Source organism: Notolepis coatsorum (genome assembly GCF_963971535.1).
Source record: "Notolepis coatsorum genome assembly, chromosome: 7".
NCBI lineage: Eukaryota > Metazoa > Chordata > Actinopteri > Aulopiformes > Paralepididae > Notolepis > Notolepis coatsorum.
In genome coordinates, this window is record NC_140171.1 from 160,149,987 (window position 1) to 160,176,751 (window position 26,765).

The window sequence follows — 26,765 nt, forward strand, 5'->3', positions numbered from 1 at the left end:
ATGTAATTATCAACGATCGAATCGGATCGATGCAATGTAATAAGATCGATTCATATCGATACTCTTATTTTGAAAATCCTGTGGCGAGTCTCATATCCGCCCAAGAACAACAGCAGTAGCTCCGTGTGTGTAGACGTTACAGCATAGCATTCTCCCTTTCTGTGTGTGTGTGTGCGCGCGTCTTTGGAAAGACCAGATGAGGTCAGAGGAGTTTGATGTTTAAATGTTATTTAAACGTAAACAATATAATACATAATAAATGTAGGCCTATTCATGATCATGCAACATCAACAAATTGTTGTAGGAACGGTTTGGGAGAGGGAGGTAGGGAGGGGTTTTAGGTTGTGAGTTTTGAGTTCCAAAAAATGGAGCTTAAAGTTTAAAGCTCAATATATCAAAACGTGGCACTTTACAGTGAACAGGAGGTCTATTTGTATTAAAAACAATAGATTGATTTTCCTTTAAATGTCTGGAAGAGCTCAAAAATACAAATGTCAAATGATATTTTCGTTACCTTTTTTTAGTTGATCTAAATGTTACTGATTGTGTTAAATGGGCATATGATATCATCTCATATCGATTGCAGGCACCTGAATCTAATCTAATCGTATTGTATCGTGAGAGACTTTGTGATATCGGCAAATATCGTATCGTTGTCCAAAGAATCGATATCGTATCGTATCATGATGAAACTGGTGATTCCCACCCCTAGTAATGGAGAGTACTGTTCTCAAGGGGCTAAATGAATTAAAAGACAACAAAGCCACAGGTCTCGATAATATACCGGCCAGGTTCTTAAGGGATGCAGCTGAGTGCATTTCACCTGTGGTAACTCATATCATTAATCTCTCCATAGAACGCGGCAAGGTACCTTCTGATTTTAAAAGTACTAGAGTCATCCCCCTCCATAAGAAGGGAAAAACATCTGAAAAGGGTAACTACAGACCAATTTCAGTTTTAAGTGTTCTATCCAAGGCCATGGAAAATATTATTCACGAGCAGATTAATGCATTTTTAACAATATTATTCGAACTTCAGTCAGGTTTTAGACGATCCCACTCTACGGAAACATGCCTCTATTTAACGGACCGCATCAGAAAAGAGGTTGACACGGTCTTGCTCGACCTCCAAAAGGCCTTTGTTACGGTCGACCATGGCATCCTGCTAATGAAATGAAAGGCCATAGGCTTCAGCAGGTTGTCAATTGAATGGGTAAACTCCTACCTTTCGGGAAGGACCCAAATGGTCGATATAAATGGTACCTTTTCCTCCCCCAAGAATGTTAGCTGTGGGGTGCCTCAAGGGAGTGTGCTAGGGCCACTATTTTTTTTATTATATATTAATGACATGAAATCTGCCTGTATGTCTGACCTGTTTTTATACGCCGATGATTCTGCCATTCTTGTGTCTCACAAAGACCTAGGAGAGGTAGAGAAGACCTTAAGTAAGGAGCTTCAGAGTGTGGGAACATGGCTGGCCGACAATAAGCTGTCTCTCCACCTTGGTAAAACTGAGGCCATACTTTTTGGATCCAAAATAAAGCTGCGAAGGTCCCCAGGGCTGAAGATCCAGACAGGAGAGTCGGCCATTGCTGGTAATGATTCGGTAATATATTTAGGATGCACCTTGGACGAATGTCTCGCAGGGGAGGCTATGGCCTTGAAAGCCCTGGCTAGGATAAGCCAAAGGACCAAATTCCTAGCACGTAAGTCAGATATGTTGGATAGAAAAACACTTAGGATGTTGTCAGGTGCCCTGATACAGAGTCATTTTGACTACGCTGCCTCCTTCTGGTACAGTAGTGCACCCCAGAAAATTAGAAATAAATGTCAGACTGCCCAAAACAAATTGATTAGAGTAGTGTTAAAGCTTCATACCCGCACTCACCTGGATGTAGCCATATTTAATCAACTTAATTGGCTCCCAGTGGAAAAACGGGTTATTCAAATCAAGTTGGGCCTTACCCATAAAATAATGTATAATAGGGTCCCCTCATATCTCTCAAATTATTTTATGTGCTTTAGGGACACCCACTCCTATGCAACGAGGGGCAGTTTAACTGATATCAAACTGTGCATTTTCAGTAGCTCAATTGGGAAAAATACCTTTCGGTACTCTGCAGCCTATGAGTGGAACAAACTGCCAGTGTCCATAAAAATTATTGTCTCAGAAGGAATTTTTCAAAAAGAGATGAAGAAATGGCTTAGTCACGTAGGATGATGATATATGGGGGTGTGCTGTAGACTTTGTGTTTTGTTTGTGTTATTGCATTTATTTTGTATTGTATTATGTCTTATTTGTGCATGGTGGATACTAGTCATCTTGTCCATTGTGAGGACCACAATGGAAATAAACCGTAAGGTTTTATTGTGTTTTAATCCTCGACGATTTTAGATTATATGTGATGGCTGTACATGTGTGTACCGGTATTGTATGTCATTTTGATTGTCAAATAAATTCAATCAATCAATCAGCCAACATGGAGGCCTGTCTGTTTGACTGCAGGTCTGAGCCAACATGGAGGCCTGTCTGTCTGTCTGTCTGACTGCAGGTCTGAGCCAACATGGAGGCCTGTCTGTCTGACTGCAGGTCTGAGCCAACATGGAGGCCTGTCTGTCTGACTGACTGTCTGCAGGTCTGAGCCAACATGGAGGCCTGTCTGTCTGTCTGACTGCAGGTCTGAGCCAACATGGAGGCCTGGCTGTCTGTCTGACTGCAGGTCTGAGCCAACATGGAGGCCTGTCTGTCTGACTGCAGGTCTGAGCCAACATGGAGGCCTGTCTGTCTGACTGCAGGTCTGAGCCAACATGGAGGCCTGTCTGTCTGACTGCAGGTCTGAGCCAACATGGAGGCCTGTCTGTCTGACTGCAGGTCTGAGCCAACATGGAGGCCTGTCTGTCTGACTGCAGGTCTGAGCCAACATGGAGGCCTGTCTGTCTGACTGCAGGTCTGAGCCAACATGGAGGCCTGTCTGTCTGACTGCAGGTCTGAGCCAACATGGAGGCCTGTCTGTCTGACTGCAGGTCTGAGCCAACATGGAGGCCTGTCTGTCTGTCTGCAGGTCTGAGCCAACATGGAGGCCTGTCTGTCTGACTGCAGGTCTGAGCCAACATGGAGGCCTGTCTGTCTGACTGCAGGTCTGAGCCAACATGGAGGCCTGTCTGTCTGACTGCAGGTCTGAGCCAACATGGAGGCCTGTCTGTCTGACTGCAGGTCTGAGCCAACATGGAGGCCTGTCTGTCTGACTGCAGGTCTGAGCCAACATGGAGGCCTGTCTGTCTGACTGCAGGTCTGAGCCAACATGGAGGCCTGTCTGTCTGACTGCAGGTCTGAGCCAACATGGAGGCCTGTCTGTCTGTCTGCAGGTCTGAGCCAACATGGAGGCCTGTCTGTCTGACTGCAGGTCTGAGCCAACATGGAGGCCTGTCTGTCTGTCTGCAGGTCTGAGCCAACATGGAGGCCTGTCTGTCTGACTGCAGGTCTGAGCCAACATGGAGGCCTGTCTGTCTGTCTGCAGGTCCAGGTCTGGGAGCCTCCTTCTCTCTCGCTCTACTTTGCAATAACAATAATAAAATCCTCTGGCTCCTAAATTGTTTTTTTTTATCCACCTTTTCTCCTTATTTTAAAAATGTTCTCCCACCCCAATTTCGTATCGCCAATTCTCCCTTAAATTCTCCCCTCCCCTGTCTCAAACGTTGCTAGACCATGCCTCCCACTGGTCGGCTGTAGTGAGGATAGAAGCCTTGCATCACGTGTCCCCTCCGGTACACGAGGAGGCAGCTGTCTCATCTTTTCACCTGCACAGCGCGATCTCTCAGCGGCGAGGAGTAACGTGTGGGAGGCTCGAACCCAGCATCTCCTGCATTAGTGGCGAGCGCCTTGCCCACTGCGCCACTTAGCCGCCCCTCTGGCTCCTAAATTGTGAATTTGAAAGTTAGTCTTTCTCCCTGATGGTCGTATTTCACCGCACTGTAGCTCTCATGGCATGTCCCCCCCCCCTCCTTCACCAAGGCAGACTTTCGACTATGCTGCGCTTGTATTTTCTATATTTACAGTCAAATATGCCAAGCGCGTCCCGTTTTGGGAAACCAGAGACGAAAAATGATGTGGAAACGTACATTTAATTACACTATGCCCTCGGAAGGAGGGGGTTGGGGGTGCGGAGGGCTCAAATTATGCTTTATTATATGTTTCTTCAGCCTCCGGGCCAGAAGCGACTCATTCCATTTAGTCTCAGGGCCGTCTTCCTCGTCTGGAGTTGTTCCCTCTCTGCCTCTCTACCTCGTCTGGAGTTGTTCCCTCTCTACCTCGTCTGGAGTTGTTCCCTCTCTGCCTCTCTGCTCGTCTGGAGTTGTTCCCTCTCTGTCTCTCTGCTCGTCTGGAGTTGTTCCCTCTCTGTCTCTCTGCTCGTCTGGAGTTGTTCCCTCTCTGTCTCTCTGCTCGTCTGGAGTTGTTCCCTCTCTCCTCGTCTGGAGTTGTTCCCTCTCTCCTCGTCTGGAGTTGTTCCCTCTCTGCCTCTCTGTTCGTCTGGAGTTGTTCCCTCTCTGCCTCTCTCCTCGTCTGGAGTTGTTCCCTCTCTGCCTCTCTCCTCGTCTGGAGTTGTTCCCTCTCTGCCTCTCTCCTCGTCTGGAGTTGTTCCCTCTCTGTCTCTCTCCTCGTCTGGAGTTGTTCCCTCTCTGCCTCTCTGTTCGTCTGGAGTTGTTCCCTCTCTGCCTCTCTGTTCGTCTGGAGTTGTTCCCTCTCTCCTCGTCTGGAGTTGTTCCCTCTCTGCTCGTCTGGAGTTGTTCCCTCTCTGCCTCTCTGCTCGTCTGGAGTTGTTCCCTCTCTGTCTCTCTGCTCGTCTGGAGTTGTTCCCTCTCTCCTCGTCTGGAGTTGTTCCCTCTCTGCTCGTCTGGAGTTGTTCCCTCTCTCCTCGTCTGGAGTTGTTCCCTCTCTGCTCGTCTGGAGTTGTTCCCTCTCTCCTCGTCTGGAGTTGTTCCCTCTCTGCTCGTCTGGAGTTGTTCCCTCTCTGCTCGTCTGGAGTTGTTCCCTCTCTGTCTCTCTGCCTCGTCTGGAGTTGTTCCCTCTCTGCCTCTCTCCTCGTCTGGAGTTGTTCCCTCTCTGCCTCTCTCCTCGTCTGGAGTTGTTCCCTCTCTGCCTCTCTCCTCGTCTGGAGTTGTTCCCTCTCTGTCTCTCTCCTCGTCTGGAGTTGTTCCCTCTCTGTCTCTCTCCTCGTCTGGAGTTGTTCCCTCTCTGTCTCTCTCCTCGTCTGGAGTTGTTCCCTCTCTGCCTCTCTCCTCGTCTGGAGTTGTTCCCTCTCTGTCTCTCTGCTCGTCTGGAGTTGTTCCCTCTCTGCCTCTCTGCTCGTCTGGAGTTGTTCCCTCTCTGCCTCTCTGTTCGTCTGGAGTTGTTCCCTCTCTGCCTCTCTGCTCGTCTGGAGTTGTTCCCTCTGCTCGTCTGGAGTTGTTCCCTCTGCTCGTCTGGAGTTGTTCCCTCTCTGTCTCTCTGCTCGTCTGGAGTTGTTCCCTCTCTGCCTCTCTCCTCGTCTGGAGTTGTTCCCTCTCTACCTCGTCTGGAGTTGTTCCCTCTCTGTCTCTCTCCTCGTCTGGAGTTGTTCCCTCTCTACCTCGTCTGGAGTTGTTCCCTCTCTCCTCGTCTGGAGTTGTTCCCTCTCTCTGTTCGTCTGGAGTTGTTCCCTCTCTGCCTCTCTCCTCGTCTGGAGTTGTTCCCTCTCTCCTCGTCTGGAGTTGTTCCCTCTCTCCTCGTCTGGAGTTGTTCCCTCTCTGTCTCTCTGCTCGTCTGGAGTTGTTCCCTCTCTGCCTCTCTGCTCGTCTGGAGTTGTTCCCTCTCTGCCTCTCTGCTCGTCTGGAGTTGTTCCCTCTCTCCTCGTCTGGAGTTGTTCCCTCTCTCCTCGTCTGGAGTTGTTCCCTCTCTGCTCGTCTGGAGTTGTTCCCTCTCTGTCTCTCTCCTCGTCTGGAGTTGTTCCCTCTCTCCTCGTCTGGAGTTGTTCCCTCTCTACCTCGTCTGGAGTTGTTCCCTCTCTCCTCGTCTGGAGTTGTTCCCTCTCTACCTCGTCTGGAGTTGTTCCCTCTCTCCTCGTCTGGAGTTGTTCCCTCTCTCCTCGTCTGGAGTTGTTCCCTCTCTGCTCGTCTGGAGTTGTTCCCTCTCTGTCTCTCTGCTCGTCTGGAGTTGTTCCCTCTCTCCTCGTCTGGAGTTGTTCCCTCTCTACCTCGTCTGGAGTTGTTCCCTCTCTGCTCGTCTGGAGTTGTTCCCTCTCTGCTCGTCTGGAGTTGTTCCCTCTCTGCCTCTCTTCTCGTCTGGAGTTGTTCCCTCTCTGTCTCTCTCCTCGTCTGGAGTTGTTCCCTCTCTGTCTCTCTCCTCGTCTGGAGTTGTTCCCTCTCTCCTCGTCTGGAGTTGTTCCCTCTCTCCTCGTCTGGAGTTGTTCCCTCTCTGCTCGTCTGGAGTTGTTCCCTCTCTGTCTCTCTCCTCGTCTGGAGTTGTTCCCTCTCTGTCTCTCTGCTCGTCTGGAGTTGTTCCCTCTCTGCTCGTCTGGAGTTGTTCCCTCTCTGTCTCTCTCCTCGTCTGGAGTTGTTCCCTCTCTCCTCGTCTGGAGTTGTTCCCTCTCTCCTCGTCTGGAGTTGTTCCCTCTCTGCCTCTCTCCTCGTCTGGAGTTGTTCCCTCTCTGTCTCTCTCCTCGTCTGGAGTTGTTCCCTCTCTGTCTCTCTGCTCGTCTGGAGTTGTTCCCTCTCTGCTCGTCTGGAGTTGTTCCCTCTCTGCCTCTCTCCTCGTCTGGAGTTGTTCCCTCTCTGCTCGTCTGGAGTTGTTCCCTCTCTGCTCGTCTGGAGTTGTTCCCTCTCTGCCTCTCTTCCTCGTCTGGAGTTGTTCCCTCTCTGCTCGTCTGGAGTTGTTCCCTCTCTGTCTCTCTGCTCGTCTGGAGTTGTTCCCTCTCTGCCTCGTCTGGAGTTGTTCCCTCTCTGCTCGTCTGGAGTTGTTCCCTCTCTCCTCGTCTGGAGTTGTTCCCTCTCTGTCTCTCTCCTCGTCTGGAGTTGTTCCCTCTCTGTCTCTCTCCTCGTCTGGAGTTGTTCCCTCTCTGTCTCTCTCCTCGTCTGGAGTTGTTCCCTCTCTGTCTCTCTCCTCGTCTGGAGTTGTTCCCTCTCTGCCTCTCTACCTCGTCTGGAGTTGTTCCCTCTCTGTCTCTCTGCTCGTCTGGAGTTGTTCCCTCTCTGCCTCTCTACCTCGTCTGGAGTTGTTCCCTCTCTGTCTCTCTGCTCGTCTGGAGTTGTTCCCTCTCTGCTAGGGTGACCAGATGCAAAAAGTCCAAAAGTGGGACAACAGTAAGATTTTGGTGGGACAAAGTGGGACAACAGTACGATTTTGGTGGGACAAAGTGGGACAAAGTGGGACAGATAGATAATGTAAAAAAATTTATTAGAATAACTGCCATGGTCTTCACTGAATAGATTTAAATCAAAGGTTAAAGGTTAAATCAAAATAAATACAAATTAAATACCACCTAACATCTGTTTTAAATATTCAAACGTCATCACTTGACAGGAATGTCTTGTGTTTGATATTCCCTGTTAACACAGAACTAGGGAAAACAGTGTAGTATAATACAAAAATAATAATACAAATAAATTGTGTTTCTATATTAGAATAACTGCCATGGTCTTCACCGAATAGATTTAAATCAAAGGTTAAAGGTTACCACAGTCGGCTGACCTGTATGAATGGGAGTGTTGTACTGTGTGATAGACACTTGTTATCTCAGCTGCAGTGACCTTGTCCGTCTGGCTATCATTGTTTGGTTTAAAAAGAAACGTATCCATAGATCTGGATGTTTCTTTTTGGTGAGCCACTTTCAAGTGAGACTCACGTCCACTGTGGCGCTTCAAGTTGTATTCTCCTCCATGCGCAATTGAAAACGAACTATGACACAAAACACAGAAAGCCTGCTGCAGATTGCCTGCCATCTGCCTCACCCAGTCATGTGTTGTTTGCCAGTCTTGGTTGTAACTGCAGGTCCGTTTCTTTTTACTGCTTTCCATCTTGAACTAGTTTGCTTGTAATGTTGTTGTGTTTTTTTTGACCCATCATATTTGCAATATGAGGTAGCGTCACGACTCAGTCTCAGTCACGTCACAAGCAGGCAAGCAGCACGCTAAAGTACTATAACCAATCAGAGCAATGTGTGTGGACAAGAGGCGGGTTGCTACGTTTACTGTCTGTAGGGAGGGGCTTTTAGAAGCATGTTTTTTTTGGCTTCGAAAAGAGGGACATCCTCTCAATATGAGGGACGCGGGACATTTGGTCAAATGGTGGGACAGTACAACCAAAAGGGGGACACCTGGTCACCCTACTCTCTGCTCGTCTGGAGTTGTTCCCTCTCTGTCTCTCTGCTCGTCTGGAGTTGTTCCCTCTCTGCTCGTCTGGAGTTGTTCCCTCTCTGTCTCTCTCCTCGTCTGGAGTTGTTCCCTCTCTGTCTCTCTCCTCGTCTGGAGTTGTTCCCTCTCTGCTCGTCTGGAGTTGTTCCCTCTCTCCTCGTCTGGAGTTGTTCCCTCTCTGTCTCTCTCCTCGTCTGGAGTTGTTCCCTCTCTGCTCGTCTGGAGTTGTTCCCTCTCTGCCTCTCTTCCTCGTCTGGAGTTGTTCCCTCTCTGCTCGTCTGGAGTTGTTCCCTCTCTGCCTCGTCTGGAGTTGTTCCCTCTCTGCTCGTCTGGAGTTGTTCCCTCTCTCCTCGTCTGGAGTTGTTCCCTCTCTGTCTCTCTCCTCGTCTGGAGTTGTTCCCTCTCTGTCTCTCTCCTCGTCTGGAGTTGTTCCCTCTCTGTCTCTCTCCTCGTCTGGAGTTGTTCCCTCTCTGTCTCTCTCCTCGTCTGGAGTTGTTCCCTCTCTGTCTCTCTGCTCGTCTGGAGTTGTTCCCTCTCTGCCTCTCTACCTCGTCTGGAGTTGTTCCCTCTCTGTCTCTCTGCTCGTCTGGAGTTGTTCCCTCTCCGTCTCTCTGCTCGTCTGGAGTTGTTCCCTCTCTGTCTCTCTGCTCGTCTGGAGTTGTTCCCTCTCTGTCTCTCTGCTCGTCTGGAGTTGTTCCCTCTCTGTCTCTCTCCTCGTCTGGAGTTGTTCCCTCTCTGCTCGTCTGGAGTTGTTCCCTCTCTGCTCGTCTGGAGTTGTTCCCTCTCTGCTCGTCTGGAGTTGTTCCCTCTCTGCTCGTCTGGAGTTGTTCCCTCTCTGCCTCTCTGCCTCGTCTGGAGTTGTTCCCTCTGTCTCTCTGCCTCTCTGTCTCTCTGCCTCTCTGTTAGAGCCATATGAAATCAGATTTTTTTTTTCCAAATTCCATTTTATTCTTTTCCAAATTCCGTTTTTTTCCGTTTTAATATTTCAGAATTCTGTATTTTGCTTTGTACACGCATTTTACCATCATAAATAGTGTCTAATAAGTGGGAATGAATAAATTTCCACAATTTAATAAGATATAACAGTCAATTTACTAGGGATGCACCGAAAATTCTGCCAAAAATGGCCAAAAATGGCCTTTCGGCTTTCGGCCGAAAGAGTTTTTTCTCCGAAAATATATCACCAAAACAGAAGCAACCTGTAACCTAACGCATGTTGTTGTGATGATGTCATCAAAACGCGGATTCATTACATGAGCTCTTCAGTCCTGCGTCCTCCTCTTGGGACTCGGGAGCAATGCATCTCCTCGGGAGTCGCGCTGTTTCTATGTAAACTCTGCGCGCAACGAGTCCAATAAATGCGTCTTTAACATACTTTATCCTTATTTACTATATGCCCGTTGCGGTTAATCACTGAGTGATCTAATATGCATATTATTCAGAGCGAGAGGGGGAGGGATTGTGTTTCTCACATTGACGCTGTCTGTCGCGCGTCTACTGTGCCAAAGTCATCTGGGGACTAGAAAGGTGCGCTCAGTAGAGCACAGATGTCCGCCTTAACAGATTGCAGAATGGGTACAATACAGTACAGCTCAATACACACAATTGTTAAGGGTGAATGAATGAATGAATGAAAACTTTATTTAACAGATTGCAGAATGGGTACAATACAGTACGGCTCAATACATACAATTGTTAAGGGGATGCAGACCTGAGAAAGACGTTTGTCTTGTTTCCATCAGGGTCCCCCATTTTCAATTCATATAGACATTTATGACATACACAACATACATGACATTTATGGCATAGGGACATATAGGTATTTAGTACTGATACATTTGTGACATAGGCGGTATTCAAATATACAGTACTGTTACCCCTAGATCCTGACAGAGTATATACATATGATGGGGAGGGGACTGTACAATTGGAGGGGGTGGGGGTTTTGGGCATTTACGGTGGCCAGTTTCGAATTGCAGACCAGAGAAAGACTTTCGTCTTGTTTACATCAGGGTCCCCCATTTTCAATTCATCAGGACATATATGACATACATGACATACAGATAGACAGTACTGCTACATCTATACATTTATGACATACCAGATTTGCAAATACAGTACTGTTTGTGATACAAAAAGACCCATAATAGTGATTATTTATTATTTAAGTTAAGTTTTGCCATAATCATATATTTTTCCATAATCAGGTAGCTGAACAACATTGGTAAAAAAAAATTCTATTCTATGAATCATTTTCGGCCTTTCGGTTTTCGGCCAACTGTTTCCTATTTTCGGTATCGGTTTCGGCCAAGAATTTCCCATTCGGTGCATCCCTACAATTTACTAGGGCTGTCTTAAATACTTCGAAGCGTCGAAGCTTTGTTCGATGGGCATGGGATTTGAATATGAAAATAAAATTCGATTATTAACTCTTTCAGTGCCACTCACGAGATTTCTCATGTTTTTTTATAGGTGGTTGCTAGCCACTCACGAGATTTCTCGTATTTTTTTATTTTTTTTGCGATCTGAAAAATTATTGCATCACCCGAGCCTATCCGAGTATAGCCGAGGGGCGCCGACGATCACTGTGGAAAAAAGCGCCCCCTGTCGTCTCCCAGATGATATAAGTGATTTTGGAATGGACTCAATGAAAATGAATGGGGAAAAAAATCCGGTACTCCACATTTTCCAGTTCACTGATCCAGCCGGGGTTACTAGAGTTCATTCTGGAGCCTCAGATCCCCGCGGATCATGGAGTTCTACTGTATCGCGTTGGATCCATACACGTATCGATTTTTTCGAATGGTGATCAGGAATTGGAATATACCAGTTGGATACCATCTGATGTCAGGTAAGGACTCTATGTTATCAGTGTTAGGATAATCAGAGTAAGTTTGATGAAGTTATAAGCTGTTTTGTGAAATGTCTTCTTTCGGTTTCACTGTAAAAGTCCGAGAGGAAATCAACGAGGCGATTATCCGCGCGCGGCCGTAATGTGCGTGCGTGCAAAAAAAATTAAAAAAAAATTAAAAAAAGAAAGTTGAATAATTTCTTTTTTACTTTGATGTCAAGTAGGGGGCCGCAAAATATCATCCAGCGGGCTGCAATTGGCCCGCGGGCCACGAGTTTGAGACCCCTGCATTAGGGTTTCACACACACACACGGTGGGGTTTGAAAGCTCGGCGTTGCTAATACATTTTTTTAATCATTTTTATAAACGAGTAAAAAAATCACTGAGCTAGCCTTGGCTAAAATGGCTGCTTCCGCATTTTGGCACAGGAGCGCTGTGATTTCTGGCTGCTTTGTCACGTGCCTGGTGCGCCCAGCAATCACAGCGCTCCTGCGTGAAAATGCGGAAGCAGCCATTTTAGCCAAGGCTAGCTCAGTGATTTTTTTTACTCGTTTATAGAAATGATTTTAAATGTTTATTAACGTCTTTAAGCAGTGCTTGATGTGCACATTAACATGGCTAGTAACGTGGGAGCCAGTGACTGCGTATTCAAGCGAGGCTTGCATCGCAGTCACGAAAGGGGCTATGGAATCGTTAGCCTCACGGCCATTTGTCATTCTCATCCGACTCGAAGGAGACCCGTCGCGTGCTGTTGTTCGCCCCCATGTCAGACCGCACTGATATCCGGAAGCGACGACTCTACATGCAATTATTTTCATCCACTGATGTGTTTTTGTCTACGTTGTCAAGCCGGTGACAGGAGTCTGTAGGGCCGCACACAGTGGTCTGTCCACTTCCCCTAGATGGGCGGCATCTTCTAGAAAACTAGTGTTCATTGGAGGAGCTTAGAGCGCAACGATGATGTTTATTGGTTATGGATTATTATGAGGCGCAAATGGGAGGAATCATAAGGGGGGAGTCAGAGTTCGGCTTGTGCCAGTGAGCGAATCAGCAGATTGCAGAATGTTTTTCTTTGTTTTGTTTACTACTCGCCAGTGTGGCGAGTGCTCTTCATGAATCACTCGCCAAACATAAATAATACTCGCATTTGGCGAGTAAAATGGCCTAATTTCCTCCCCTGGATGTGGATCAGATGAAGGGTTCTTGAGATATGACGTGCGATGTGGATCAGATGAAGGGTTCTTGAGATATGACGTGAGATGTGGATCAGATGAATTCTTGAGATATTACGTGTGATCTTGATCAGATGAAGGGTTCTCGATGTGTACAGGTTTTTGTTATAGCGCCACCATCTGGCCAAATGGCACCAAAGACAATGACTGCACTTCCTTTGGTTCTCAGCGATACACCCGCCGAGTGTGACGTCTTATCGGACGACCGGTTCTTGAGATATGTGAAGGACGCATTTATATATATATAATATACACACAAAGTAGCATGTGTACTTGCACATGCAAGTATAAATATACAGTCGGGTCCATAAATATGTGGACATCAACACAATTTTCATAATTTTGGCTCTGTACACCACCACAATGAATTTGAAATGGCACAATCAAGATGTGCTTTAAGTGCAGACTTAACCTCTTAACACTTCCATAGTGGCGGAGCTGAACACGTCCAGTGCCAATCACTGATTTACACGTTTCTGACGGCCCACCGTTGAGTGCCGTGTTCACGTGTTAACACGTTTCTGGATCGTTTTAAATTTTTTCCGATTTTAATACCCTATTCCATCCAGGGAGCCTGCTGTTATCATAGGGAATTAGTCTGAGATTGCAAAAGTCCAATGCCGCCACCTGGTGGTATGCGGCCGGTATTGCACATCCTTTGAAACGTTGAGTCTTTGGCTGTGCGTCGATGATATAGGTCCGGGCGGACAATTCTTAGTCGGACAAGTGTAGCGGTTTTAACGCTCGCATTGAGAAGAAACAATTACTCCCGTGGTGGATTCTGTGTTGGATTATGTTGGCGGAACGATGGACATCAATACTTGGAATGGCGGTCAGATAATTGGAATATTCTTTTCGGGGTACATCCTAGTCAAGGTAAGGGCTATATGGTATCAATCTTGCATTGATCCAATAATGTTTTCATTGCGATCCGAGCGTATGTGTGTAACGCTACTCCATAACGTATTCCGTTGGTGACAATCAAAGCATCGAAAAACGCCCCCCCCCCCGCCCCCCCCACCCTTTCATGCATTTATGACGGAACATAATACCGATCATATGCATTTGATTTTTTTAAAGTAGCGTGTGTAGGGACAAAACGCCAATGCCTTTACTATAATACACGTTGCGGCTTATAACCAGCCTCTCTGGAATTGGCTCGGATCATTCCGAAATAACACTCATATTCACCACGGTATAAAACGGGAACGTATGGATGGAATTTTTTTTTCTTTTTTGCATCTTGACCGGAAGAAACCCAGTGTCAAATGACCATAGTATTGAATCCATGGCTATAATATAGAATATAGATTTAGCTCTACAAACAAGGTGACCGTTCCCTATCTATCTAGTGGTGGCCTCGCTACAGGCGGCTGCGGCTAATAGCTGGCACCCAAAGTGTTAAGCCTGACGGGCTCTCTGTCTCTCTCTCTGTCTCCCTCTCTTCTCTCTCTCTTTTTCCTCGACCCCCTCCCTCTCACCTCTGTCCCGCTCCATCCAGTAGTCGTCCCAGTCAGTTGAAGGACCAGCAGGTCCCGGGCGGAGCCGGACCCCCCCCCCAGCAGGTCCCGGCCGGAGCCGGACCCCCCCCCCAGCAGGCGCTGTCCCCGGCCCAGCTGCCGGAGGAGGCGGAGTGCCTGACGGTGCCGAAGTACAAGCGGGACCTGGTCCAGAAACTCAAGATCCTCCGCCAGGAGCTCTCTCACCAGCAGCCCCAGGCCGGTCACTGTCGTCTAGAGGTCTGCAGAGAGGAGATCTTTGAGGTAAGATGGAGGAAGATTGATCATACACAGAGGCTTGGGCTTGTAATCAGGTATGTTCCTGAGCCCTCTCCAGACAGAGGCAGTGTCATGGGCCGAGAGCTGGTGTTGGAGCTGCTCAGAGTGCTGGCGTTTAGCGTCTCTCACCGCCTTGCTGAACCTGTACTGTACCTGACGCCTTGAAACTGTCTCCGTCTCCACTTCTGAAGGCCTGCTCTTTTTCCAGCCTGAGCTGTCTTAGCTTTGTTGTAAACCAGTAGTGCTGTGACAAACTGTCAAAAAGGGCTTTAGTTTTTGAGATACCCCTACCGGAGGTAGAACAAAACACAAGCATGTTTTTTCTCATCTCTAAGGTCTCCCATATATGAAATGGATTCTTGTATAAAAATAATTTACTGCAAAACTTGTTAAATTGATAGATATTGTTATACACCCCCAAAGGAAAAAAGAACCAAAATATAGCCTGGCCGTAAGGGAGTTGAGACATATAAACTCATGTAGATTAATAATACAAGCTCCAAGAGCTTTCAAGCTAGCAGTCAGACAGTTGCTTAACATAATAGAAAAACCTGGATGTGAATATCTTTATGCATGTAGGAAATATATACCTATGTACACATACAGTACTTAAAATAAGCGGAAATGTAAAAAATGAATATCTATGCAGAATGTTCTCATTTACTTTGTAGTAGCTCTGCCATGGATTGTCATAGAAACACAGATGAGGGCTTTTTCCGGAAAGGTTTGGTTGTGCTGAATCCAGCAATACCACATGTGTAAATATAGCATGCATGGTCAGGGAGTTACATCAGTAAATGTATGAGGTGTCCTAAATGAAAATGAAAATGAAAGAAAATGAAACATTGACATAATGAAGTCTTCAGTCCAAAGCCCATTATCAGTGGTGAGAAGCATGTTGACAAATTCAATGTTACTGCAAAGTAAAGTCACTTGAGTTAATGTTCTGGTCTATAATGTTAATATATTTATGATACATTTAATAAATGATACATTTCATATGATACATTTTATGATACTTCATATGGAAACAAAGATCCAATTGAATCAGGTTGAAAATAGAAATAGGGGGTGCTCCAGTAGCACACCATGTTACCGCGCTGCGTCGCGGGACTCCGTGCTGCGTCACGGATCTGGTTGACTCCGAGTTCGATTCCCGGACTCGCCGTCATTTGCCGAATGTCTCCCCCTGCTCTCTCTCCCGTTTCACCCTACAACTGTCGGTCATACTTGACCAGAAAAGCGATAAACGCTAAAAAATAAAGTTTTAAAAAAAGAAAATAGAAATAGAACACCTTTATTTCAATCTACTGCGTTCTGAGCCCCCTGCTGTATTCACTCTACACACATGACTGTGTGGCCAGGTTCAGCTCCAACTCCATAGTGAAGTTTGCGGACGACACGGTGGTGGCGGGGCTGATCTCTAATAATGACGAGAAGGCCTATCGGGAGGAGGTTGATGAACTGGCACTCTGGATGGGGGCGAGGCATTCTTTCTGGATGATTTCAACATTTAAAGAGAAGGGGAGAGAGAGGGAGAGAGAGAGGGAGAGAGAGGGAGGGGGATAGAGAGATGGAGGGGAGAGAGAGAGAGGCGGAGAGAGAGAGAGAGAGAGAGAGAGAGAGAGAGAGAGAGAGAGAGAGAGAGAGAGAGAGAGAGAGAGAGAGAGAGAGAGAGAGAGAGAGAGAGAGAGAGAGAGAGAGGGAGAGGGAGAGGGAGAGGGAGAGGGAGAGGGATGGAGGGGAGAGAGAGAGAGAGAGGCGGGAGATAAAGAGGGAGAGAGAGAGAGAGAGAGAGAGAGAGAGAGAGAGAGAGAGAGAGAATAGGGCTAGACATAACTTCATAACTACGAGTTGAGCAATGTACTAAATATGACCTCATCCCCTCTGCGATGTGACAGCTGTGTGTGTGTGTCTGTGTTGGTCTGTGCCTGTGCTTATGTTTGTGTGTCTGTGATTGTATTAATGTTGGAGTGTGTGTTTTTTAGGGGTGGGACGATATATCGATCCAGATCGATGCATCAATCTAATTATCCATGATCCAATAGGATCGATGCAACTTAAAAAGATTGGTTCTGGGCACCCAAGTGGTGACCCATGTAACGCGCTGCGTCGCGAAGCGGCCGACCCGGGTTCGATTCCCGGGTCGGCGTCCTTTGCCGAATGTCTTCCCCCCTCTCTGTCTCTCTCTCTACATTATTATTACAAGTATTACAAACAAATAAAAAAAATCTACCAAAAACATAATAAAAATATATATATATATTATAAATATATCGATACTCTTATTTTGAAAAGTCTCATTTACGCCACAGCCACAGCTCGGATCATCACGGGAGTGTCAGGTTAGCAGGTGGTTATAAACCATCTGGCAGAGTCAGGTTAGCAGGTGGTTATAAACCATCTGGCAGAGTCAGGTTAGCAGGTGGTTATAAACCATCTGGCAGAGTCAGGTTAGCAGGTGGTTATAAACCATCTGGAGAGTCAGGTTAGCAGGTGGTTATAAACCATCTGGCAGAGTCAGGTTAGCAGGTGGTTATAAACCATCTGGCAGAGTCAGGTTAGCAGGGGGCTATAAACCATCTGGCAGAGTCAGGTTAGCAGGTGGTTATAAACCATCTGGCAGAGTCAGGTTAGCAGGTGGTTATAAACCATCTGGCAGAGTCAGGTTAGCAGGGGGCTATAAACCATCTGGCAGAGTCAGGTTAGCAGGTGGTTATAAACCATCTGGCAGAGTCAGGTTAGCAGGTGGTTATAAACCATCTGGCAGAGTCAGGTTAGCAGGGGGTTATAAACCATCTGGAGAGTCAGGTTAGCAGGTGGTTATAAACCATCTGGCAGAGTCAGGTTAGCAGGTGGTTATAAACCATCTGGCAGAGTCAGGTTAGCAGGTGGTTATAAACCATCTGGCAGAGTCAGGTTAGCAGGGGGTTATAAACCATCTGGAGAGTCAGGTTAGCAGGTGGTTATAAACCATCTGGCAGAGTCAGGTTAGCAGGTGGTTATAAACCATCTGGCAGAGTCAGGTTAGCAGGGGGTTATAAACCATCTGGAGAGTCAGGTTAACAGGTGGTTATAAACCATCTGGCAGAGTCAGGTTAGCAGGGGGTTATAAACCATCTGGCAGAGTCAGGTTAGCAGGGGGTTATAAACCATCTGGCAGAGTCAGGTTAGCAGGTGGTTATAAACCATCTGGCAGAGTCAGGTTAGCAGGGGGTTATAAACCATCTGGCAGAGTCAGGTTAGCAGGGGGCTATAAACCATCTGGCAGAGTCAGGTTAGCAGGGGGCTATAAACCATCTGGCAGAGTCAGGTTAGCAGGTGGTTATAAACCATCTGGCAGAGTCAGGTTAGCAGGTGGTTATAAACCATCTGGCAGAGTCAGGTTAGCAGGTGGTTATAAACCATCTGGCAGAGTCAGGTTAGCAGGGGGTTATAAACCATCTGGCAGAGTCAGGTTAGCAGGTGGTTATAAACCATCTGGCAGAGTCAGGTTAGCAGGTGGTTATAAACCATCTGGCGGAGTCAGGTTAGCGGGTGGTTATAAACCATCTGGCAGAGTCAGGTTAGCAGGGGGTTATAAACCATCTGGCAGAGTCAGGTTAGCAGGGGGCTATAAACCATCTGGCAGAGTCAGGTTAGCAGGGGGCTATAAACCATCTGGCAGAGTCAGGTTAGCAGGTGGTTATAAACCATCTGGCAGAGTCAGGTTAGCAGGTGGTTATAAACCATCTGGCAGAGTCAGGTTAGCAGGGGGCTATAAACCATCTGGCAGAGTCAGGTTAGCAGGTGGTTATAAACCATCTGGCAGAGTCAGGTTAGCAGGTGGTTATAAACCATCTGGCAGAGTCAGGTTAGCAGGGGGTTATAAACCATCTGGAGAGTCAGGTTAGCAGGTGGTTATAAACCATCTGGCAGAGTCAGGTTAGCAGGTGGTTATAAACCATCTGGCAGAGTCAGGTTAGCAGGTGGTTATAAACCATCTGGCAGAGTCAGGTTAGCAGGGGGTTATAAACCATCTGGAGAGTCAGGTTAGCAGGTGGTTATAAACCATCTGGCAGAGTCAGGTTAGCAGGTGGTTATAAACCATCTGGCAGAGTCAGGTTAGCAGGGGGTTATAAACCATCTGGAGAGTCAGGTTAACAGGTGGTTATAAACCATCTGGCAGAGTCAGGTTAGCAGGGGGTTATAAACCATCTGGCAGAGTCAGGTTAGCAGGGGGTTATAAACCATCTGGCAGAGTCAGGTTAGCAGGTGGTTATAAACCATCTGGCAGAGTCAGGTTAGCAGGGGGTTATAAACCATCTGGCAGAGTCAGGTTAGCAGGGGGCTATAAACCATCTGGCAGAGTCAGGTTAGCAGGGGGCTATAAACCATCTGGCAGAGTCAGGTTAGCAGGTGGTTATAAACCATCTGGCAGAGTCAGGTTAGCAGGTGGTTATAAACCATCTGGCAGAGTCAGATTAGCAGGTGGTTATAAACCATCTGGCGGAGTCAGGTTAGCGGGTGGTTATAAACCATCTGGCAGAGTCAGGTTAGCAGGGGGTTATAAACCATCTGGCAGAGTCAGGTTAGCAGGGGGTTATAAACCATCTGGCAGAGTCAGGTTAGCAGGGGGTTATAAACCATCTGGCAGAGTCAGGTTAGCAGGTGATTATAAACCATCTGGCAGAGTCAGGTTAGCAGGTGGTTATAAACCATCTGGCAGAGTCAGGTTAGCAGGTGGTTATAAACCATCTGGCAGAGTCAGGTTAGCAGGGGGCTATAAACCATCTGGCAGAGTCAGGTTAGCAGGTGGTTATAAACCATCTGGCAGAGTCAGGTTAGCAGGTGGTTATAAACCATCTGGCAGAGTCAGGTTAGCTGGTGGTTATAAACCATCTGGCAGAGTCAGGTTAACAGGGGGTTATAAACCATCTGGCAGAGTCAGGTTAGCAGGGGGTTATAAACCATCTGGCAGAGTCAGGTTAGCAGGGGGTTATAAACCATCTGGCAGAGTCAGGTTAGCAGGGGGTTATAAACCATCTGGCAGAGTCAGGTTAGCAGGGGGTTATAAACCATCTGGCAGAGTCAGGTTAGCAGGGGGCTATAAACCATCTGGCAGAGTCAGGTTAGCAGGGGGTTATAAACCATCTGGCAGAGTCAGGTTAACAGGTGGTTATAAACCATCTGGCAGAGTCAGGTTAGCAGGTGGCTATAAACCATCTGGCAGAGTCAGGTTAGCAGGGGGCTATAAACCATCTGGCAGAGTCAGGTTAGCAGGTGGTTATAAACCATCTGGCGGAGTCAGGTTAGCAGGTGGTTATAAACCATCTGGCGGAGTCAGGTTAGCAGGTGGTTATAAACCATCTGGCAGAGTCAGGTTAACAGGTGGTTATAAACCATCTGGCAGAGTCAGGTTAGCAGGTGGTTATAAACCATCTGGCAGAGTCAGGTTAGCAGGGGGTTATAAACCATCTGGCAGAGTCAGGTTAGCAGGGGGCTATAAACCATCTGGCAGAGTCAGGTTAGCAGGGGGTTATAAACCATCTGGCAGAGTCAGGTTAGCAGGGGGTTATAAACCATCTGGCAGAGTCAGGTTAGCAGGGGGCTATAAACCATCTGGCAGAGTCAGGTTAGCAGGGGGTTATAAACCATCTGGCAGAGTCAGGTTAGCAGGGGGTTATAAACCATCTGGCAGAGTCAGGTTAGCAGGGGGCTATAAACCATCTGGCAGAGTCAGGTTAGCAGGGGGCTATAAACCATCTGGCAGAGTCAGGTTAGCAGGTGGTTATAAACCATCTGGCGGAGTCAGGTTAGCAGGTGGTTATAAACCATCTGGCAGAGTCAGGTTAGCAGGGGGCTATAAACCATCTGGCAGAGTCAGGTTAGCAGGTGGTTATAAACCATCTGGCAGAGTCAGGTTAGCAGGGGGTTATAAACCATCTGGCAGAGTCAGGTTAGCAGGTGGTTATAAACCATCTGGCAGAGTCAGGTTAGCAGGGGGCTATAAACCATCTGGCAGAGTCAGGTTAGCAGGGGGTTATAAACCATCTGGCAGAGTCAGGTTAGCAGGGGGCTATAAACCATCTGGCAGAGTCAGGTTAGCAGGTGGTTATAAACCATCTGGCAGAGTCAGGTTAGCAGGTGGTTATAAACCATCTGGCAGAGTCAGGTTAGCAGGGGGCTATAAACCATCTGGCAGAGTCAGGTTAGCAGGGGGTTATAAACCATCTGGCAGAGTCAGGTTAGCAGGGGGCTATAAACCATCTGGCAGAGTCAGGTTAGCAGGGGGTTATAAACCATCTGGCAGAGTCAGGTTAGCAGGGGGCTATAAACCATCTGGCAGAGTCAGGTTAGCAGGGGGTTATAAACCATCTGGCAGAGTCAGGTTAGCAGGGGGCTATAAACCATCTGGCAGAGTCAGGTTAGCAGGGGGCTATAAACCATCTGGCAGAGTCAGGTTAGCAGGGGGCTATAAACCATCTGGCAGAGTCAGGTTAGCAGGGGGCTATACTCCCAACAACAGCACGTGAAACACCCGTGTGTGTAGTAGGGATCTGTAACGGGAACAGAGGCGGAGCTTCTGTAACGGGAACAGGGGCGGAGCTTCTTCTGTAACGGAAACAGGGGCGGAGCTTCTTCTGTAATGGGAACAGGGGCGGAGCTTCTGCTGTAACATGGGCAGGGTTTCTTCTGTAACTGGGGCGGGGCTTCTTCTGTAACGGGAACAGGGGCGGAGCTTCTTCTGTAACGTCAACAGGGTCGGAGCTTCTTCTGTAACGGGAACAGGGGTGGAGCAGTGTAGACGTTACAGCAGCTACAGAGTGTGTAGACGTTACAGCAGCTACAGAGTGTGTAGACGTTACAGCAGCTACAGAGTGTGTAGACGTTACAGCAGCTACAGAGTCTGTAGACGTTACAGCAGCTACAGAGTGTGTAGACGTTACAGCAGCTACAGAGTGTGTAGACGTTACAGCAGCTACAGAGTGTGTAAACGTTACAGCAGCTACAGAGTCTGTAGACGTTACAGCAGCTACAGAGTGTGTAGACGTTACAGCAGCTACAGAGTGTGTAGACGTTACAGCAGCTACAGAGTGTGTATACGTTACACCAGCTACAGAGTCTGTAGACGTTACAGCAGCTACAGAGTGTGTAGACGTTACAGCAGAGTATGTAGACGTTACAGCAGCTACAGAGTCCGTAGACGTTACAGCAGCTACAGAGTGTGTAGACGTTACAGCAGAGTATGTAGACGTTACAGCAGCTACAGAGTGTGTAGACGTTACAGCAGCTACAGAGTATGTAGACGTTACAGCAGCTACAGAGTCTGTAGACGTTACAGCAGCTACAGAGTGTGTAGACGTTACAGCAGAGTATGTAGATGTTACAGCAGCTACAGAGTGTGTAGACGTTACAGCAGCTACAGAGTCTGTAGACGTTACAGCAGCTATAGAGTGTGTAGACGTTACAGCAGCTACAGAGTCTGTAGACGTTACAGCAGCTACAGAGTGTGTAGACGTTACAGCAGCTACAGAGTGTGTAGACGTTACAGCAGCTACAGAGTGTGTAAACGTTACAGCAGCTACAGAGTCTGTAGACGTTACAGCAGCTACAGAGTGTGTAGACGTTACAGCAGCTACAGAGTGTGTAGACGTTACAGCAGCTACAGAGTGTGTATACGTTACACCAGCTACAGAGTCCGTAGACGTTACAGCAGCTACAGAGTGTGTAGACGTTACAGCAGAGTATGTAGACGTTACAGCAGCTACAGAGTGTGTAGACGTTACAGCAGCTACAGAGTATGTAGACGTTACAGCAGCTACAGAGTGTGTAGACGTTACAGCAGAGTATGTAGATGTTACAGCAGCTACAGAGTGTGTAGACATTACAGCAGCTACAGAGTCTGTAGACGTTACAGCAGCTACAGAGTATGTAGACGTTACAGCAGCTACAGAGTCTGTAGACGTTACAGCAGCTACAGAGTCTGTAGACGTTACAGCAGAGTGTGTAGACGTTACAGCAGCTACAGAGTGTGTAGACGTTACAGCAGCTACAGAGTCTGTAGACGTTACAGCAGAGTGTGTAGACGTTACAGCAGCTACAGAGTCTGTAGACGTTACAGCAGAGTGTGTAGACGTTACAGCAGCTACAGAGTCTGTAGACGTTACAGCAGAGTGTGTAGACGTTACAGCAGCTACAGAGTCTGTAGACGTTACAGCAGCTACAGAGTGTGTAGACGTTACAGCAGCTACAGAGTCTGTAGACGTTACAGCAGCTACAGAGTGTGAAGACGTTACAGCAGCTACAGAGTCTGTAGACGTTACAGCAGCTACAGAGTCTGTATACGTTACAGCAGCTACAGAGTGTGTAGACGTTACAGCAGCTACATAGTGTGTAGATGTTACAGCAGCTACAGAGTGTGTAGACGTTACAGCAGCTACAGAGTATGTAGACGTTACAGCAGCTACAGAGTCTGTAGACGTTACAGCAGCTACAGAGTGTGTAGACGTTACAGCAGCTACAGAGTCTGTAGACGTTACAGCAGCTACAGAGTCTGTAGACGTTACAGCAGCTACAGAGTGTGTAGACGTTACAGCAGAGTGTGTAGACGTTACAGCAGCTACAGAGTGTGTTGACGTTACAGCAGAGTGTGTAGACGTTACAGCAGCTACAGAGTGTGTAGACGTTACAGCAGAGTGTGTAGACGTTACAGCAGCTACAGAGTGTGTAGACGTTACAGCAGAGTGTGTAGACGTTACAGCAGCTACAGAGTGTGTAGACGTTACAGCAGAGTGTGTAGACGTTACAGCAGCTACAGAGTCTGTAGACGTTACAGCAGAGTGTATAGACGTTACAGCAGCTACAGAGTCTGTAGACGTTACAGCAGAGTATGTAGACGTTACAGCAGCTACAGAGTGTGTAGACGTTACAGCAGAGTGTGTAGACGTTACAGCAGCTACAGAGTGTGAATACGTTACAGCAGCTACAGAGTGTGTAGACATTACAGCAGAGTGTGTAGACGTTACAGCAGCTACAGAGTGTGTAGACGTTACAGCAGCTACAGAGTGTGTAGACGTTACAGCAGCTACAGAGTGTGTAGACGTTACAGCAGCTACAGAGTGTGAAGACGTTACAGCAGAGTGTGTAGACGTTACAGCAGAGTGTGTAGACGTTACAGCAGAGTATGTAGACGTTACAGCAGCTACAGAGTATGTAGACGTTACAGCAGCTACAGAGTATGTAGACGTTACAGCAGCTACAGAGTGTGTAGACGTTACAGCAGCTACAGAGTGTGAAGACGTTACAGCAGCTACAGAGTGTGTAGACGTTACAGCAGCTACAGAGTATGTAGACGTTACAGCAGCTACAGAGTGTGTAGACGTTACAGCAGCTACAGAGTGTGTAGACGTTACAGCAGCTACAGAGTATGTAGACGTTACAGCAGAGTATGTAGACGTTACAGCAGCTACAGTGTGTAGACGTTACAGCAGAGTGTGTAGACGTTACAGCAGCTACAGAGTGTGTAGACGTTACAGCAGCTACAGAGTGTGTAGACGTTACAGCAGCTACAGAGTGTGTAGACGTTACAGCAGCTACAGAGTATGTAGACGTTACAGCAGAGTATGTAGACGTTACAGCAGCTACAGAGTGTGTAGACGTTACAGCAGAGTGTGTAGACGTTACAGCAGCTACAGAGTCTGTAGACGTTACAGCAGAGTGTGTAGACGTTACAGCAGCTACAGAGTCTGTAGACGTTACAGCAGAGTGTGTAGACGTTACAGCAGCTACAGAGTCTGTAGACGTTACAGCAGAGTGTGTAGACGTTACAGCAGCTACATAGTATGTAGACGTTACAGCAGAGTGTGTAGACGTTACAGCAGCTACAGAGTCTGTAGACGTTACAGCAGAGTGTGTAGACGTTACAGCAGCTACAGAGTCTGTAGACGTTACAGCAGAGTGTGTAGACGTTACAGCAGCTACAGAGTGTGTAGACGTTACAGCAGAGTGTGTAGACGTTACAGCAGCTACAGAGTGTGTAGACGTTACAGCAGAGTATGTAGACGTTACAGCAGCTACAGAGTCTGTAGACGTTACAGCAGAGTGTGTAGACGTTACAGCAGCTACAGAGTCTGTAGACGTTACAGCAGAGTGTGTAGACGTTACAGCAGCTACAGAGTGTGTAGACGTTACAGCAGCTACAGAGTGTGTAGACGTTACAGCAGAGTATGTAGACGTTACAGCAGCTACAGAGTGTAGACGTTACAGCAGCTACAGAGTGTGTAGACGTTACAGCAGCTACAGAGTGTGTAGACGTTACAGCAGAGTATGTAGACGTTACAGCAGCTACAGAGTGTGTAGACGTTACAGCAGCTACAGAGTGTGTAGACGTTACAGCAGCTACAGAGTGTGTAGACGTTACAGCAGAGTGTGTAGACGTTACAGCAGAGTGTGTAGACGTTACAGCAGAGTGTGTAGACGTTACAGCAGCTACAGAGTGTGTAGACGTTACAGCAGAGTGTGTAGACGTTACAGCAGCTACAGAGTGTGTAGACGTTACAGCAGAGTGTGTAGACGTTACAGCAGCTACAGAGTCTGTAGACGTTACAGCAGAGTGTGTAGATGTTACAGCAGCTACAGAGTGTGTAGACGTTACAGCAGAGTGTGTAGACGTTACAGCAGCTACAGAGTGTGTAGACGTTACAGCAGCTACAGAGTGTGTAGACGTTACAGCAGAGTGTGTAGACGTTACAGCAGCTACAGAGTGTGTAGACGTTACAGCAGAGTGTGTAGACGTTACAGCAGCTACAGAGTGTGTAGACGTTACAGCAGCTACAGAGTGTGTAGACGTTACAGCAGCTACAGAGTGTGTAGACGTTACAGCAGAGTGTGTAGACGTTACAGCAGAGTGTGTAGACGTTACAGCAGAGTGTGTAGACATTACAGCAGAGTGTGTAGACGTTACAGCAGAGTGTGTAGATGTTACAGCAGAGTGTGTAGACGTTACAGCAGCTACAGAGTGTGTAGACGTTACAGCAGAGTGTGTAGACGTTACAGCAGCTACAGAGTGTGTAGACGTTACAGCAGAGTGTAGACGTTACAGCAGAGTGTGTAGACGTTACAGCAGCTACAGAGTCTGTAGACGTTACAGCAGAGTGTGTAGATGTTACAGCAGAGTGTGTAGACGTTACAGCAGAGTGTGTAGACGTTACAGCAGCTACAGAGTGTGTAGACGTTACAGCAGAGTGTGTAGACGTTACAGCAGAGTGTGTGGACGTTACAGCAGCTACAGAGTGTGTAGACGTTACAGCAGCTACAGAGTGTGTAGACGTTACAGCAGCTACAGAGTCTGTAGACGTTACAGCAGAGTGTGTAGATGTTACAGCAGAGTGTGTAGACGTTACAGCAGAGTGTGTAGACGTTACAGCAGCTACAGAGTGTGTAGACGTTACAGCAGAGTGTGTAGACGTTACAGCAGAGTGTGTAGACGTTACAGCAGAGTGTGTAGACGTTACAGCAGCTACAGAGTGTGTAGACGTTACAGCAGAGTGTGTAGACGTTACAGCAGCTACAGAGTGTGTAGACGTTACAGCAGAGTGTGTAGACGTTACAGCAGCTACAGAGTGTATAGACGTTACAGCAGAGTGTGTAGACGTTACAGCAGAGTGTGTAGACGTTACAGCAGCTACAGAGTGTGTAGACGTTACAGCAGCTACAGAGTGTGTAGACGTTACAGCAGAGTATGTAGACGTTACAGCAGCTACAGAGTGTGTAGACGTTGTGTAGACGTTACAGCAGCTACAGAGTGTGTAGACGTTACAGCAGCTACAGAGTGTGTAGACGTTACATAATAATACGATCGTGTTGCAGGAGTCGTACCGACAGGTGATGAAGATGTTAATAATAATACTATCATGTTGCAGGAGTCGTACCGACAGGTGATGAAGATGCGCCCTAAGGACCTGTGGAAGAGGCTGATGGTGAAGTTCAGAGGAGAGGAGGGACTGGACTATGGAGGAGTGGCCAGGTACCATACAGTGTACCTGCTTGTGCTCATATACTGCTTACATGCTGAACCATCTTTTTGTGAAATCACTTATACATGCGTGTGTGTGCGTGTGTTTGCGTGTGTGTGTGTGTGTTTGCGTGTGCGTGCGTGTGTGTGTGTGTCAGGGAGTGGTTGTACCTGTTGTCCCATGAGATGTTGAACCCCTACTACGGCCTGTTCCAATACTCGAGAGATGACATCTACACGCTACAGATCAACCCAGACTCTGCTGTCAACCCGGTTAGTGAAACACTCAGTCACCACACACCAGGGGGTCATCATCTACACCAGGGGTTCATCATCTACACCAGGGGTTCATCATCTACACCAGGGGGTCATCATCTACACCAGGGGTTCATCATCTACACCAGGGGGTCATCATCTACACCAGGGGTTCATCATCTACACCAGGGGGTCATCATCTACACCAGGGGTTCCCAAACCAGGCCTCCAGATCTATTCATCTTACATTCATGTTTTAAAGCCCTCATGAATAACATGATATTATGACAT

The 26,765-nt window shown here is 47.5% G+C and overlaps 1 protein-coding gene across 1 annotated transcript in view; it reads left to right on the plus strand.

Moving 5' to 3' along the window:
* LOC311231828 (E3 ubiquitin-protein ligase SMURF2-like) overlaps positions 1-26,765 on the plus strand; it is a 208,372-nt gene that overhangs the window by 134,180 nt on the left and 47,427 nt on the right. The window contains exons 12-14 of the mRNA XM_084318450.1: positions 13,948-14,209; positions 26,128-26,231; positions 26,378-26,492. Coding sequence (XP_084174576.1) covers positions 13,948-14,209; positions 26,128-26,231; positions 26,378-26,492 — 481 coding nt within the window. The remainder of the gene's footprint in view (positions 1-13,947; positions 14,210-26,127; positions 26,232-26,377; positions 26,493-26,765) is intronic.